Source organism: Macadamia integrifolia, chromosome 10 (genome assembly GCF_013358625.1).
Source record: "Macadamia integrifolia cultivar HAES 741 chromosome 10, SCU_Mint_v3, whole genome shotgun sequence".
NCBI lineage: Eukaryota > Viridiplantae > Streptophyta > Magnoliopsida > Proteales > Proteaceae > Macadamia > Macadamia integrifolia.
This window is the reverse complement of record NC_056566.1, coordinates 29,902,980-29,918,831: the sequence shown is the minus strand read 5'-3', so window position 1 is coordinate 29,918,831 and position 15,852 is coordinate 29,902,980. Positions and strand designations below refer to the sequence as shown.

The 15,852-nt window shown below is 38.3% G+C and overlaps 1 protein-coding gene and 1 long non-coding RNA gene across 2 annotated transcripts; one reads left to right on the top strand and one right to left on the bottom strand.

Annotated features, from left to right (window-relative positions):
- Positions 1–2,338: 2,338 nt before the first annotated feature.
- On the bottom strand, positions 2,339–3,505 carry LOC122091554. The gene is made up of 2 exons (XR_006143964.1): positions 2,753–3,505; positions 2,339–2,649 (listed from the first exon to the last, which is right to left on the bottom strand). It is a non-coding gene; the product is annotated as an uncharacterized LOC122091554 (long non-coding RNA).
- A 469-nt stretch (positions 3,506–3,974) lies between these two features.
- LOC122091553 (protein SEMI-ROLLED LEAF 2-like) lies at positions 3,975–15,375 on the top strand. The gene is given in 20 exon segments (XM_042661565.1): positions 3,975–4,634; positions 5,415–5,489; positions 5,591–5,706; positions 6,172–6,286; positions 7,385–7,513; positions 7,627–7,674; positions 7,947–8,143; positions 8,311–8,507; positions 9,323–9,606; positions 9,718–9,867; positions 10,912–11,307; positions 11,440–11,589; positions 11,787–11,865; positions 11,970–12,094; positions 12,838–12,895; positions 12,898–13,025; positions 13,123–13,263; positions 13,743–13,880; positions 14,655–14,861; positions 15,043–15,375. Coding segments are annotated over 20 exon segments (2,988 nt in total). The 5' UTR covers positions 3,975–4,499; the 3' UTR covers positions 15,163–15,375.
- Positions 15,376–15,852: the final 477 nt, after the last annotated feature.

The following is a 15,852-nucleotide window of genomic DNA, read 5'->3' as shown; positions in this document are numbered from 1 at the left end:
TGAATGAATGATAAAACCATAAAACTAAGCAGCTACATATCAGGTCGCTCTTTTATAAATAAGTGTTACATAGAGCAAGGGGTAAGCCTAACAGGCTCCTGACTGGTCTAGTTTATTTACAAGTTTGACTCGATTCGACACGTTTAGCCTGACCATTTATATGTATATTTTGATTTTTTTTGGTAGAATAAAATATATATTGATATTTTTATTAATTATTGAATGTAATTAAGTGTAAATATTTTTCTAAATTATTGACAATTTGATAAAATAGATTAAAGTTTATTAAATCTAAGACAGTTAAAAATCGTTTAAGGCTTTATTGGTGTATTAGCCCATTTGAGGTCCGATTACAGCCCGGTCAAATGGAATCCAACTAAGACTGACTCAATCCTTAGATAGACAGGTCATAGTGCAAGGGTATAAGCCCACTAGCCCGACTAGGCTTGACCGAGACCGGCCTAACCTGACCGATTGACACCCCCAAGTCAAACCCATGACCTCTTTGGACCACTTGCAAGGCACTGACTCACTGAGTCGCTTTCAATTTTTGAAGTAAGAAGTTGGTCCAAAATTTTATTCAAAATGAATTTTGTTTATGGAAAAAGGTTGGATATGTCGTCAGTATACGTATGCTAGCACCCAGTGTCTCTATCTCTCTCCTCTTCCCTTTAGAAAAGTCCACTATGCCCCTCCCATCCTAGCCCTTCCATCGATTGAACCACGAGCTTCAAGAAAGCTAGCGGCATACCTAACCTCCTCCCTTTTTTTCTTATATATATATATATATATATTAAAAAGTTGTATTTCCTTCAGAGATTTATTTACAAAGTTAGGAAAAAGATTGGGTTTGCCATGCACCGATATACCGTATGTAGCACCAATGTCTATCTCTCTCTCACTTCCTCTTTTTTAAATGATCGCCATATCCTTCCTCAATAATACCTCATCATGTGCCTCCATTGGTGTTGTTCGCTAGTTTATCGTTTACCGACGTCATACCTATCCCTCTCCCATGAAGTTATAATGTTTACTTTTGGGACAAGTGACCATTGCCTGATCGCATGGCTCTTATGCCAATGCACAGGCCAATGACAACATGCACGCATGCCGTTGAACTTGGTGTTTACCTCCTTATTCCCTTTTGTCGCCTACTATCCCTCACGTAACAATCATGCTCACAGATCCTTCTAAATATTGCTAGGATCAAAGCCATATTGACAACACAGTCGGCGAGCAGTTTAGGGTGTTGGTAAAAAAAAGAAAAAACCACTCCCCTACAATGCAAGTATAAGAAACTCTTTTCTCCATCGAAGATCATCATGAATTGATTTGAAATAACCCACGTGTCATCATTATAGCCTGCGCTATAGATTGTGTAGCATAGGAGTGCACTACAGAGGATCTGGGTCCGTCTGCGCATAGAGGTGCAACTGAGTAAGGATCTTTTTCCCTCTTACTTCACTCTCATCTTGCTTCATGCTCTTTGCTTCAATAATCCATGAGACCATCTTGATACAATTCTACTCATCAAGTGGATCTGGCTTATACAACTCATTTTTTTTTGCATTCACATGTCATATCTTCTAAAGGAAAAACTTTTCGCTGCTGCCTGGGTTGCAGCCAAGTTGCTACAACCCCATGGTAACAACCAAGAGAATGGAATCCTAGAGGCAAGTTTGAAAATACCCACCTAGAGTGAATTTTTCACTTATAACCCTAAGGCATCATTCCCTTGGTTGGTACCAAGGGTTGCAGACAGCAATCAAGTTTCTTTCTTGAATGCCAGTGGTAATTGGATTCATGTGTTCAGGAGAACTTCGTCATTTCTTTAATTAACAAATTAGAACAATGTGAGCCAAGTGAAATGTTATACGAAAGCTATGAAATTGGCGATTCTGCTGCTACTCACTAATATGAATACATAGAAAGATTCACTAAGTCATCAGGAGAGGATACAATAGCTCCCTCTCTCTCTCTCTATCTCTCGTTTTTGTTGCGCTTAATGCCGTATGCTTTGAAAGCCCTCCCTACGACTCCTAAAGGAATGTACAATAGATAATTAATTAGGTTGTTTTATCCCATTATCTGTTCTTAATCCCTTCCAACAAGTAGATTCTTTCTAATATTTTTTTCGGTCCAAGAGGAAAGCAGAGTTGTCCCTTCAGTATTCAATTCCAAGGCCTTTCTTTTTCCCCTTTGGACGCATGTGGAAAATTTCTACATACTTCCACCTTCATATTTATGAGACTTCATTTTCTCTCACTTTCCTTTTCCATAATAATTCCTAACTGCGCCTACGGAGGCAAATAAACACCTGATTTTCCGAACCAAATCGAGAAAAAAACAGTTTTCACTGACGTGTCATTGTGTTGTGTCCAAAGTCCAAACCCCAAACCAGGCCAAGGAAACGTGGCCTTAAATTAAAAAAGGGATAATTACTCAAGATCCCTTTAGTCTGAACATTTCTTTTTATACTCTCTTAGAAACAAAGTTCTACTTCTTCTTCTCCCCTGCTATTTCAAAAACCCCAGACTACCCCTCTGACCCAGTAACCCGTAAGGCCCTAACCGGCTCCCTTCTTTACTGACCGGTTCTGCACCTTCGTCCCTATCGACCACAGCTCTTCTCTTGGAGTCCCATCTGAATCTGCCCACAACAGTTCAAAGATTTAACTTCAAACTTGATAATACCTTTAGAATACAGACATTACATCTTACCTAACATGTGGGGTTAGATCTCTGATGCTCACCTAAACGTTAAGATGCAGTGCTTTCACGACCTGATAACTGCTAAACCCATTGGCCGATTTTTCTGCCGCGGAAATTTTCTTAGTGGGAACCTAGGGAGCTCGTTTTGTTCTTTGGGTTTCCGTCGGTTCGAACGACGGAGAAGGTGGTTTTTTTCCTTTCTTGGACGACAAAGGCAGAGACGTAGAGGGAGGTTTCCTCTCTTAGACCGGAGAAAAGGAAACGGAAGACTAGAACTTCTCCTTTCAGTTACCTCTGCCCTTGCCAAATCCTTCAAGAAGATCCATCTCTTTGAGCTCCTTCCTGACGAAGAAGATCTAGACAATGAAGGAGACACATAAGCCATCATCTCCGTCGATGGCGTTTCATACTATTTAAGGTCGGGATTTTCCAAGTCTAGATCACCCTCGCTAATCTCTCGCTCTTCTTCATCCTCGTGTCAATCAAGCGGAGGGTTTCTCAGGGGGCGACAGAGATCTTGTTCTAGTATGCGGAGACCTGCTGCGTAGCCTCAGATCTCTTCCCCGCACCAGCGACTCCTCTTGTTTACCGAACTCAAGTCCTCTCGCATCCTTACTGCCATTGTCCTCGTCCTTACCTCCAGATTTAGCAATGGAGCTAAGTTTTGACGCCTCTGCAGGAGGCGCTACCGGAGGAGAGGGTGTGGATGCAGGACGAGGATGGGGACGAAGGTGGGAGAACCGGCCAGTGATGGAAGGAGCCTGTTAGGCCTTTAGGGGTTATTGGTCAGAGGGGTAATTTGGGATTTTTCAAATACAAGTGAGAAGAAGAGGTGAAATTTTGTTTGTAGGGGATTATCAGAAAAAAAAAAAATTCAGACTAAGGACTTTAAGTCAATATAGGGTGAATATAAAGGAGTGATAGTGATTATCTCATTAAAAATTTTTGATTTTTTTTTTTCTTGAAATCCAAACATAGAGTAATGGTTTTAGAATTACTGTCTTAATTAAATGCAAATTGAAAGTTCCATTATTATAACCGGAAAAGGCTAAAAAAGAAAGAAGAAAAAAAAAAGAAGGAAAAAACAAGAAAGGGTTGGAAATTGAGGGAAACCCGCCATGGCCATGGCCCTGGCCCTGGCCCATGACAGCTTTTGAATTCAACAAACGCTTGAACAGTTGAACTGGAACCCGCCAAGACCCCATGGGAGCTTTTCAGTTGTGCATAGTGCTTTACAAAAAGGTTGGGTCTTCGTTTTCCGAGTTCTGACAGAAAGCACGTTTCTTTTTCAGTAAAAAAAACCTGATTTCGTCTCACGTGATCGACTTTCTCCTCAGTCTTGTCATACTCTCCGTTCTTTTACAGTTTCTTTCTTTCCGTTCCTTGAACCAGGCGCTTGCTTTCGTCTTCTTTTTCGTTCTGAGATTCTCCAAAAAACCCATTATAAGTTGGTTGGAGATTTTGCTCCCTGGGTTCTTCTGGGCAGAGTTTGTTTTCCTACATTTTAAATTTTGGTGTTTTCGCTCCTTGTACTCTGTTCTATTGGTCAGTTTAGGAAAAGACAGAAGTAATATACACTCTACTGTTGAGCTTTTCTTTCTTGGGATTCTTGGGTTGGTGATATTTCTTGAGCTGCTGTTTCTACTGGGTTCTTGTTTTTTATGTGTTGGCTTCTTGTTTCTGTTTGTACATTTTCGGTTAACAGTTCGGCATTTTGGCTTCGGTAATGTTTTAGGTTCAAAGGTTTCTTAACTCTTTCGCTTTTTTTGAACTATTTCTGCGGAGAAAATGGGTTTTATCTCCCGAAGGCTTCTCCCTGTTTGTGGGAGCATGTGTGTTTGCTGCCCTGCTTTGAGATCGAGATCTAGGCAACCCGTCAAACGGTACAAGAAGCTGCTTGCTGAGATCTTTCCTAAATCCCTTGTAAGTTCTTCCCAACTTCATTGCTCGATCTTCTCTTCCGCTGTTTGATTGTTTTCGAAACAATGTACCATGATATTGTTTTAGTGGTTTAGAAATAAATGTGCTGCGTTTGATCCTGTTATGTGAGATGTTATTAAGGTATTCAGTTGAATCCTGGTTTTATGCTATGATGTAACACTTTGGGGTTCATTGTTATAGCTACTTGATTATTGGAATTCTCAACATTTTTTAGATTACTTTTTCTTTCACTAGGGAAAAATGTGAAATCAGTCAATGTTACCCAGTTACCCGCCATAAGATAGAGATATGGCTTTTACTTTTAAATCTTGAGCTAAATATTTCAAACATTGGTCTAGAAACATTTGCAGTTCCACAATCACTTGGTAAAGCAGAGCAAATATGAAATATGCAATGAGAATTCGATATGGGCTTGTGCTCTGAATTGAATGGTTAACTTGCTGCATATGTGTGCCTTTTTTTTTTCATCTTGCCTATGTAACAGAAGCACTCCTATTAGTCATTATGTGGTGTGTCCCTACATTTTAGCCATTGCACTTAGGTTTCCTTTTGATGGAAGCATATTGTACATGGAGAACATAAGTATAATGTGCATATACAGATGTGCTTTCCAATCGAGTTTGTAGTGTTATGCTGGATTTCTTGTATCCTTGTTTGAAAGAGACCCATCTGTCTCCTTGTAACATGGTGTTACAAAAACAGGGTAGTCCTACTTATCTTTTTAACATCCAGAATAATAATGTCTTGCCTTGTAATTTGTAGAAGGGTGCTCCAAATGAACGGAAAATTGTAAAATTGTGTGAATATGCTGTCAAGAACCCCCTCCGAATTCCAAAGGTACCGCCTTCTTTCAAATAGTTTAACCTCCTTTCGTTATTTGCATATCGATGGCTTCTACTTACTTGGTGGTTGTTTTGGTCTGCTTTTCTTTGCTGTAGATTGCCAAGTATCTTGAACAAAGGTGCTCAAAAGAATTGCGGTATGAGCATATCAAATATATCAGTATTATCACAGAGGCATTCCATAAATTGCTTTGCATGTGCAAGAAGCAGATGTAAGTGTAATGGTTTTCTGTTCCCCTCTTATCTTTCTTGGTTTTTTACTCTACTTTTAGTTGTTGAATACAGTTCTTTCTTTTAGTAAATTAATTTTTTTAGGACTTAAGTGTTCTTAAGAAACTAGTCTCTTTTTCCTATTTTCTTAGTAACTTCCGACAACTGTCTTTGATCCATTTCACTCATGAAGTGAATTCAGTCTCATTTCCTTGACCCAGATTTTTGTTCCATTTAAATATTCTCCTTGATTGGAATTATGGAGCAGTTTTCAAGATTTTTCTCTTTCCTTTTTGTTCTTACTATATTATTTAGGGAAGTTTTTGTCCATAAATTCTTGATACTATACCCATTTAAGTAGCTGGAAGGTGGGTTTGTTTGCATTCTTTTGCTGCTAGGCTGTAGATAGGTGGTAGTTCTTGGCAATATTTCAAATATATTTCTCATGTATGTGTTTCATTCTATAGGGCATACTTCGCTCCCAGTCTACTGAATGTCGTAATTGAACTATTGGATTACACAAAGCAAGACAGTGTTCGTATTCTAGGATGCAAAACCTTGACCAGATTCATTCATAGTCAGGTGATTTTTGGATGCAAGGCATCGCTTTCTAATTAGTTACTTAGACATCTTGCTACTTTTCTTTGCATTGTACAAAATGGGAAATCTTTTCAGGACTTCAACGTAAATGTTTTGTTTGATCTTAACAATCTTTTGTTGAGAGATCAGGAAATTTTTCTGCTTGGTGAAACATCCATTCAATGGAGAAATGAGTCCTAAATTACATTTTTTTCACCATTGGTAGTCTGTGTTGACTTTTTTCGGAGTTGTCCTTATTGGAAAAAGGGGTAAATGAAAGAGGTTGTGGTGGAAAACATAGCCTTTCCTTGTATTGAAGGGAAGGGCAAAGATCAAGCAATTGGAAGAAAAAGATATAAACTTTATCATTTAACAGCATGATAGGCATTCTGCACTTAAAGATGCACATATTTATATTTGTTCATCTTCCATTCTTTGAATTTTGTAACTGGAAACTTAATCAGAAATTTAAAGCAAAAGTGTAAACTATGAAAGGTTATGGAGCTTATCCTCCAAAAATTGAAACTAGTGATAGATTTTTCCTTGTAATGGACAAAGTAACCTGAATGGAAAAGGAGGTTCTTGATCCTTTTTTTTTGGGGGGGGGGGTGTGGGGTGTGGGTGGGTGGGCTGGTTTGGGAGGATTCATTTAAACTGTTATAAAGGAATTCTCTTCAATCACTTGATATGAAAGTGGACCATTCATTCGAGCAACTGATTAGATTTGGGATGATGCTTGGATTGTGCATCTGTGCCGACGGTCTGTGAAGTGCTTTTGCTTGGACCAGATGCCATCAACTTATGGATTTGATGTTTTTGTCCTTCGTAAAGTTTCTGAATTTTTTCTTTTTTAACATCTCTCATTTGATGTATATTTGCCATTGCTGCTCTCTCTCTCTCTCAATATATATATATATATATATCTACAATAAACTTTATTTTAGTATTTCATGTCTCAATTTTTTGAATGTTGATTCCACCTTTCATGTCTATTTTTTTCTAAATGGACAGGCTTCTTTTATGATTTTACTCTCAACTTTACTTTATGGTACTTCTCCATTTGTTTTATGCTGGTTCTATTTTTCCCTTGTGAATGAACAGGCAGATGGAAGTTATGCACACAATATTGAGAAATTGGTTAATATAGTATGTATGCTTGCGTGTGAGCCTGGGGAGGAATATAGCAAGTGCTGTTTGAGGGCATCAAGTTTGCAATGCCTTTCGGCTATGGTAGGTTGTGGATTTTTTTGGTTGTAACAACGGATTTCTTCAGAAAGCAGTCATTTTTTGCAATTCACCTCTATCTAATTCCCCATTGTGTCAACTGATATTTCTCGTTTCAGGTGTGGTTCATGGCAGAGTTTTCACATGTTATTGATGGTTTTGATGAGGTGAGCGTTTTTCTAATGCTTTACTACGTGTCTCACGCTAACACGTGTAATGGTAGTTACATAGGATCAACAATTGTAAAACTGTAGCAACTTATGATCAAAGCATTTGCATTCTTGTATGTATGCGAGTTTGACAATCATGCCTCTCTACTTGTGAATATACTTCCAATTTAAGCTTCTGTTCGTACATTTCAAAATTTTGGCTGCATTAAGTCTAATGGGGTTCCTCAATCATGGATTTCTTTCAATTAAAGAATGTATACTTTGTGCAGATTGTGCATGCCACACTGGATAACTACGAACCAGATATAAATCTTGTGGATGATGGTGAAAGGGGGGAGCCAGATCACAATTGGGTTGATGAAGTAGTTAGATGTGAAGCAAGAGGTGGTGCAGGTGTTGGTAGTGATCTTAGCTTGAGCTACCTTAGGCCAAGACAAGAAAAAAAAGATTGCACTATATTGACTCGGTAATAATGAACAACACCACATGTTTTAACCAAAATGGGGTCCTTCAGTAGCATATTCTTGATATGTTATGCATATCTCTGATGGAACATTTTTCTTTCCATTCTTTCAAAAATAAGAAAATAATGTGGTGGACTATGGTTAATACATTGGTTTACTTGCACAACAGAGAAGAGATTGAAAATCCAAAGATATGGGCTCAAATTTGTGTTCAGAAAATAGTAGAATTGGCCAAGGAGAGTACAACAATGCACCAGGTTTTGGATCCGATGTTTGCTTACTTTGATAATTGGAAGCATTGGGTTCCTCACCAGGGGTTAGCTATGGCTGTTCTGTCTGATATGTGCTACTTTGTGGATACTGCAGGTATTTTGATGCCTTTTCTATTCTCTCTCTCTCTAGCTAAAACTACTTTTTCATTATATTTGATGTGTGATATTGATATTTTTTTGCCAGTTGGATGATGTGGGAGTTTTTACAGATGATCTGTAATTAGGCTTCTGATATGAAATTAGTCAAGATCTGCAGGAACCTGGTTATTGATGCGTTATTAACCTTCAATTTCATGCTTTATGTTGCGTGTGCATTCCTTCTTTTATATTAAAAAAATATATATATTAGAAGAGATTCAAGCTTTCAGACGTAAAGTAACTTGAATCTTCTCTTTAATTGCGATGGAAAATTTTTCTTGAAGTCATTAACCACTACATAATATTTTTTTTTTCTAACCTCATCACTGCCACAACTGTTTTTTGGTCACACCAAGGCTTTCCATTTCTTTGAGTTACTATTACAGAAGCGTGAGACAGTTTTGGCATCCCTATCCAAACTTCTGTACCATCTCTTCTATTCATTAGCTGTAATTACTTACAAATAATGTTGCCCAAATATATATTTATCTACCTACTGTTCATTTCTTATATATGTTTTACTTTTATTTATTCTTATCTGTATTGTTGCCCGGTGATAATACAGGAGGTCTGAGCATTGGGCTTCCTGGTTCTATTTGGTCTGGTTCCTTGAGAGTTTTATATTCTAAGCATTGAAATTCCCACATTTCATGTTTATACTTCTCTGGAACTGACTTTTTTCACCCCTCCACATATTCTTCTTTATCTGAATCTTATATATTTGTTTATTTTTAATCCTATTTTGATTGTATCTCCATTGCCTACAAACAGGAAATGAACAGTTGATTCTAGCTGCTGTCATTCGACATCTAGATCACAAAAATGTTGCACATGATCCGCAAATTAAATCTAATATTGTTCAGATTGCTACCTCTTTGGCTCAACAACTCAGAACACGAGCCTTAGTCTCTGAAATTGGGATTATCAGTGATCTATGCAGGCATTTGAGGAAGTCTCTTCAGGCAACAGTTGAATTGGTAGGACAGCAGGAGTCAAACTTGAACATTTCACTTCAGACTTTCATTGAAGACTGCTTATTGGAAATTGCTAAAGGAGTAAGTTCTATGCATTTTCATTGCATGTTTTTGTTTTTGTTGGTACTCCTAATTTCTTCTTTGGGTAGTTTGTTGTGCCAAATAATTTATTTTTGAGTTGCCTTCTGTTAGATTGGTGATGCTCGGCCACTGTTTGATTTGATGGCAATAACACTGGAGAAGCTTCCATCTATGGGTTTTGCTGCGAAGGCAACTGTTCGGTCATTGTTGATTCTGGCTCATGTAATTTCTTTAGCATCCGTGACCTTGCATTCACAGCAGGTATGAATTTAATCGCATTTTTTATTTTCTTCTTAATTTGGTGTGCTTTGTTTCTGCTGCTTCAAAATGAATTTCTCTTTGATAAAAATATTTTTTTTAACTGAAGTGGGTGCTGGACCATTGTGTTCTGGTAATTTGCAGTCCTGGTCCATTAAGGAGAGAGGGAGAATTTTACTACATACAAGAGTCCTTATGAACAATATTTTGTAAGCCAGTTATCTCTTATATCTAATAATATTTTGAGGAACCAATTTTGTTACATCTTTTGTAACCAATGGTTATTGTACTCTATAATTCGTCAAATTTTGGGTATTTCTTCTGTAGTATATGCTATAATAGAGAATTCTGCGTGTTTTGGGCGGAGGGGCATGCTTGCATCATCCCTTATCCCTTTGTTGATTTTCTTCGATTGCTGAGGAAGGGCATAACTAGTATCCTTTTTAGTAGGTTAATATGCCATGTTTTGTTCATTGAATCAGCCTAACCTTCTTCTTTTTCTTAAATGGGTGGGCCCAAAACAATTGAGAAAATGGATATTCCATTGAAGAAATTTATGATTTGAAATATTTTGTAGGCATTACATATAATCAATGCTCCATTATTATTAATGGTATTTCCTTACACCATGATTATTAGTTATAAATATGAGGGGTCCTACTAATGGAAGGTTCTATCAAAACCGCAGCAGCATTTGACATGGTGATTTTGATGCTGGCTTGCAAAATGTGTGGTTGTGTCAATTTTTTTCTTTAGCAACTAAAATAAATATCTTAATGGGAATAATTATGATGGTAAAAGTCTCATGATTGGCCCTCTGACTGTTTCTAACGTTTTGAGTGATCTGATCTTTTGGGCTTGATAGTCAGTTGAGAAGTCAACTGTTTTTCAAGTACTATTTCCATTGGACTAGTACAGACCTGTGTTGGTTTGGTGATCAATGGTCCAACAGTCCAGCTTCATAGTCTGTGGAAGCATTGCTTGGTTTCAGTAAATTAATATTGAGGTTACTGTACTCATCTACTCTCCTATGCGTTTTTTGGGTAGATCTTCCCAGAACTACTTCTCCTCCAACTTTTGAAAACAATGATGCATCCAGATGTTGAAGTTCGTATTGGAGCACACCAGATATTTTCTGTGATCCTTGTCCCATCATCTAACAATCCCCGACATGACTTAACATCTTCACGATCTGGGAGTCTGTATGAACCAAGGAAGTGGAAGTCCAAAACTGCATCGGCGTTTGCCTCCACTGCTGCTCTACTTGAAAAACTTCGCAGGGAGAAGGGCAATCCAATAGTAGGAAAGCATGGAAATTCTGAGGATAGAGAATCTGGTGATGAAGAATGGAAACAAGGCTGGGCCTGCAAAAACTCACCTAACTTTTACAAAAGTTCTTCTATAATTGACAGGACAACTGGGCCAGCCTGCTTAACAGATGCAGTAAGTGCTGGAATTCATGCGTTTTCTAATTATAATCTCAAGGAGCGTGTAATGATAATCGGGATGTAACACACTAATTTTCTTGCAGATCAAGTACTAACCATTATCTCTTTCCACTTTTCTAATATGCAGGAGCCAAAAATTATTAAACTAAGTGAGGACCAAACATCCCAGTTGCTTTCTGCTTTCTGGATACAAGCCAATCTTCCAGATAATTTGCCTTCAAATTTTGAAGCTATAGCTCATTCTTTCAGCTTAACTCTTATTGCGTCACATTTTAAGGTCAGAGGTCACTAGAATGTAGAAGCGCGATATGTATGCTGAAATTTGTCATGAAGTAGTTAATAATTGAATTCATTTTTTCAGTTGTAATAACTGTAATGAAAACCAGTGCACTGCATTCTAATGTTTTCTAAGTATCTACAACTGAGCCCTTTCCTCTATACCAGCTTTTCTTACTTAAATTTGTGATGTTGCAGAACACCAATCACAACATTGTTGCCGGATTATTTCAGCTTCCAATATCTCTCAGAAATATATCTTTGGAACCCTTTAACGGTATAATAATTGAAAATTCTGTAAAACATGAAAGGAAGACCTCTTGAACTTGAAAGAGTTGGATTTACATGTTCTTTGACTTCTTTCTGTGATCTAATTGACAGGAACTTTGCTGCCTTGGTGTCAGAGGTCACTTTTTATGTTAGCAACAGAAATGTTGATGTTTGCTGCAAAGATGTATAATGTTCCGGATCTTAATGATTTGCTCAAGTCTGTGGTTTCTAATTACGTAAGTTTTCTTGTCCTGGTTTGCTTTACTATAAATATAACTTAACAGGGAGCATGATGTAACATTCCTTATACACCTAAATTAAAATGTTCTCATTGGGAATAGAAGAGTTTTATTAATTGAAGCAAAAACTTACTAGTATAGAAAAATGTAAAGAGTGAATAGGGGCCATGTCGGCCCAGTAAAACCATGCAAGTATAGAACCTACTAAATGAAGGGGTAAGGACCTCTATGCAGCGCTGTCTATGGATACCTTTGTTCAGCCAAATCATCCAGGCGTCAGACTTGAAACTGAGATGTTCCATGAGGCAGTTATTGGATAAGTTATTGAGTGGTCTCTCAAGTAATAAGTCAGCTTTCATGGAATCCGTCCTTGATGTGAGCCTTGGCATGAATATGTTTAAGTCTTCCTCTTTGATTGTACCCAAGGCAATCCTCGTTCATGTTTATTAGCTGTATTTAGATGTTTCAGTCTTTAACTCGCTTGAGTTATGCTAAGTATTCTCCTAACCTCTTGCCTAATGGAACATCTATCAACTGCATGGTGTGACAATATCATGTCAGATTTCTACTAAGCATTTATTTCGTTATTTATCCTCAGTGCAGTTTTCTTGGTGTCAATCCAACTATCTGTTTCCATTTTTTCTGTTATATAGTGTGCACATTTTGAGTAACTTCTGGAGATGTTGGACTCATGTATTCACTTTCAATCATCCTCAATTGTTACTTTTCTACAAAACCAGGTTGATCCCTTCTTGGGCATTGGTGATGACCTTCAACTTTATGTAAAGCTTCAGGCAGATGTAGGGAGTATGGATCTGCTGACCATCAAGCTGCTAGCTCTTTGCTCTCTAAATTAAGGGAGACTTTTCACGAGTTTGACAAGGTTATACTGGACATCTTAGTTGGAAGCCTTTCTAGGGATACTGAGGTATGCCATTTGTTTGCCGGACTCGGACTCTGCAAATTTTTTGACCTGCTTCTGTGTGTTTGAAACTGAGGTTAAGTTTTTATTGGTTCTTGTTAAGCTGGACGTGGAAGATCTGGTGAGGCAACTGTCAGTAGCATTCACACCCGATGATGCCATCATGTTTGGTGCACAATCTGTACTTGACTTGGACCACCTTCGGACAATTTCACTTTCGAAGGAATCACTTTCTTTTGATGGGGTATGCTTCTTTATTGTTGTATAAATTTTTAACTTCTGATGCAACCAACTAACCTGAATGAGAGATTTTTCTGTTACTGTTATCTTGCTTCAGATTTAAAAATTGCCCTAAATATGTGCCCGTATTATTGAAGTTCATGTTCTCTAAGGCATTAAGAAAATGTAGGAAAGCTATTTTAGTACGCCTATCTATTAAAAAAATTAAAATAACACATACTGATCCGAACAGTACCAACTTTGATCTAGTAATTTCCAACCTGATTGGTAAATGGTTTGGGTCCTTGGATGTTATTATTCTGAGCAGTCAACCCTACCCAACTCATTGCCAAAATGAGTTTATGCTTGACCATGCACACATTTCTACCACTAAAATGGAAACATATGGATGACCATGCACACATCTCTACCACTAAAATGGAGACATATGGATGATGTATCATAATAGCAGTATATTGTTGGGTTTTGTCCTTACACTTGCAGGATTTCCAAGCAAACTCTTCGGTTGAGGATGACGTGATAAGTGAACCATCTGTTGCTGACATCTCCCGCTTCATCCCCAAAATGCCTACTTCGGCTTCCTCGTCCCATGTTATAAGTGTTGGACAGCTGCTAGAATCGGTAATTACCTCACTATTCCTTGCATGGATTTATAGATGCTTGCATAATTGACCATTTAATTAGATGATATTTCCAATGGGACAAGACAGTTAGGACTTCCCAGTCATAGTGGATGACCTGGAACCTGGCTCACAAGTGTACCACTGTATTTGGGCCTTTGGAGGGGGACCAGGGGGTGGGTGTTACAGGTGGTGCCCCAGTGGAGCAGGTAAAAGAAAAAAAAAATTATATATATATATATATATATATACTGGAAGATAATCAACTTTTATTTCTTCTTACGGATAGGCACAAGAAGACATTAAACTAGTGAAGAAATCTTTTGTTTACCAAATGTGAAAAATAGCGTACAATGTTTAGTATCTTCCTGAACCTGGCTGTGCATTGAACATGGATAGCAGTAGCAAGGTTTGGCTGGTTCAGCTATTGTTACTGGTCAACCTGGTGGGTTGAACCACTGTGTTGGCTCTGGAAGTGTAGCCTTTTCTATCCACTCAGGCCTCTGATGGGGCTTGTCCCACCAATGGGCATTTTTTGGTTTGGGTTGCGAGGTGTTGGTAGATATATATGATCAGCCCATACTCTGGTTATATGAATTGCACGTGTAAGTGACAATAATGAGTATTTATGTCAAGCATGCTTGCACTTCTAATTTATTTCTTTCAGCTATCTATTTCGTTAACCTATGGCATGGTATTTGCATGCCAATCATTTGCAATTGTTGGTTCGCATTCCGTTTTCCATGTATTTACTGACGTGTTTTTGTGGAATCAGGCACTTGCAGCGGCTGGCCAAGTAGCTGGCACATCTGTCTCAACATCGCCCCTCCCATATAGCATGATGGCCAGTCAATGCGAGGCCCTAGGCACAGGTTCCAGGATGAAGTTGTCCAGTTGGTTGGCCCGTGAAAAACATGATTCAGGACCAGTGGACCAGCCATCCTTGACCCTACCTGCAAATGGCACTTCTGCTATACAGAATGTGAGTTCTACTCAACTTGTCAGCATCTGTTGGACCATGCTTCTTGACGAGGCTGTTGTACAGTGGTTAACAACTAAAATTTATAATCCACAGAAACATTGTTCCCACTTCTAATCTATCCAGTTATTTTCGATATTGCTTCATTCTTTTGATCTGATATCATCCTTTCTATTTCACACAGATAATCAACGATGATGGGCCAATTCTAAGCGTATTGCCAACTGAGCCTTGGTCAGTGCTGAGGTTGCCTCCTGCCAGCCCATTTGACAACTTCCTAAAGGCAGCCGGATGTCAAGGATAGTAGCTACCGTGCTCCTGCCCCGGATCTGCATGTGTGTGTACTTGTAAAGCTGTATATTTGCAATCAACCATGGCCCTTCTATAATTTCCATTACCATGATATTACCTGTTAACTACTAGAGAGGAGCACAACCATATGTAGGACATGCAATTCATCTCTTTTAGTTACATCAAGTGTGAGGATAATATATTGTCTGCTTATGCCTTCTGCACTCATGCTTTGCTCATGGCTTTGAAATGCATTAAATTGTATCCACAGAAAGTTGGTTAATCAAAGCAAATCCCATGTATGCACTGAGTCCATGATAAGTGAAATCTGGTCTGGGCTTTCTGTAAGTTTCTGAAAGTTCATGTATAATAGGCCCAGGTTTCACAGCCAATGCTATCAAATTTGTCTGGACAAAGTTTCACTCGACTGCACAGTGAAGTTCACCATGCCATCCAAGAGTTGGAGATCCCCCCCAATCGAGTGGCACTGACGATGGCTTTCTTAGGCCCTGCACAAGTGCTGTAGAAACATTACAATTGAAAGGTTTAACACAAATAGAAAAAGATACAGAACACAGGACCATGGTTTCAAATCTTGGTATCTATCGGTATCTGCTAAGATCTATCCTTGACTGATCTGGATTGGTCACCCATATCAATTTAGGGTAAAACAGTAAACAAATAAAATCGTACTTATTCTGAA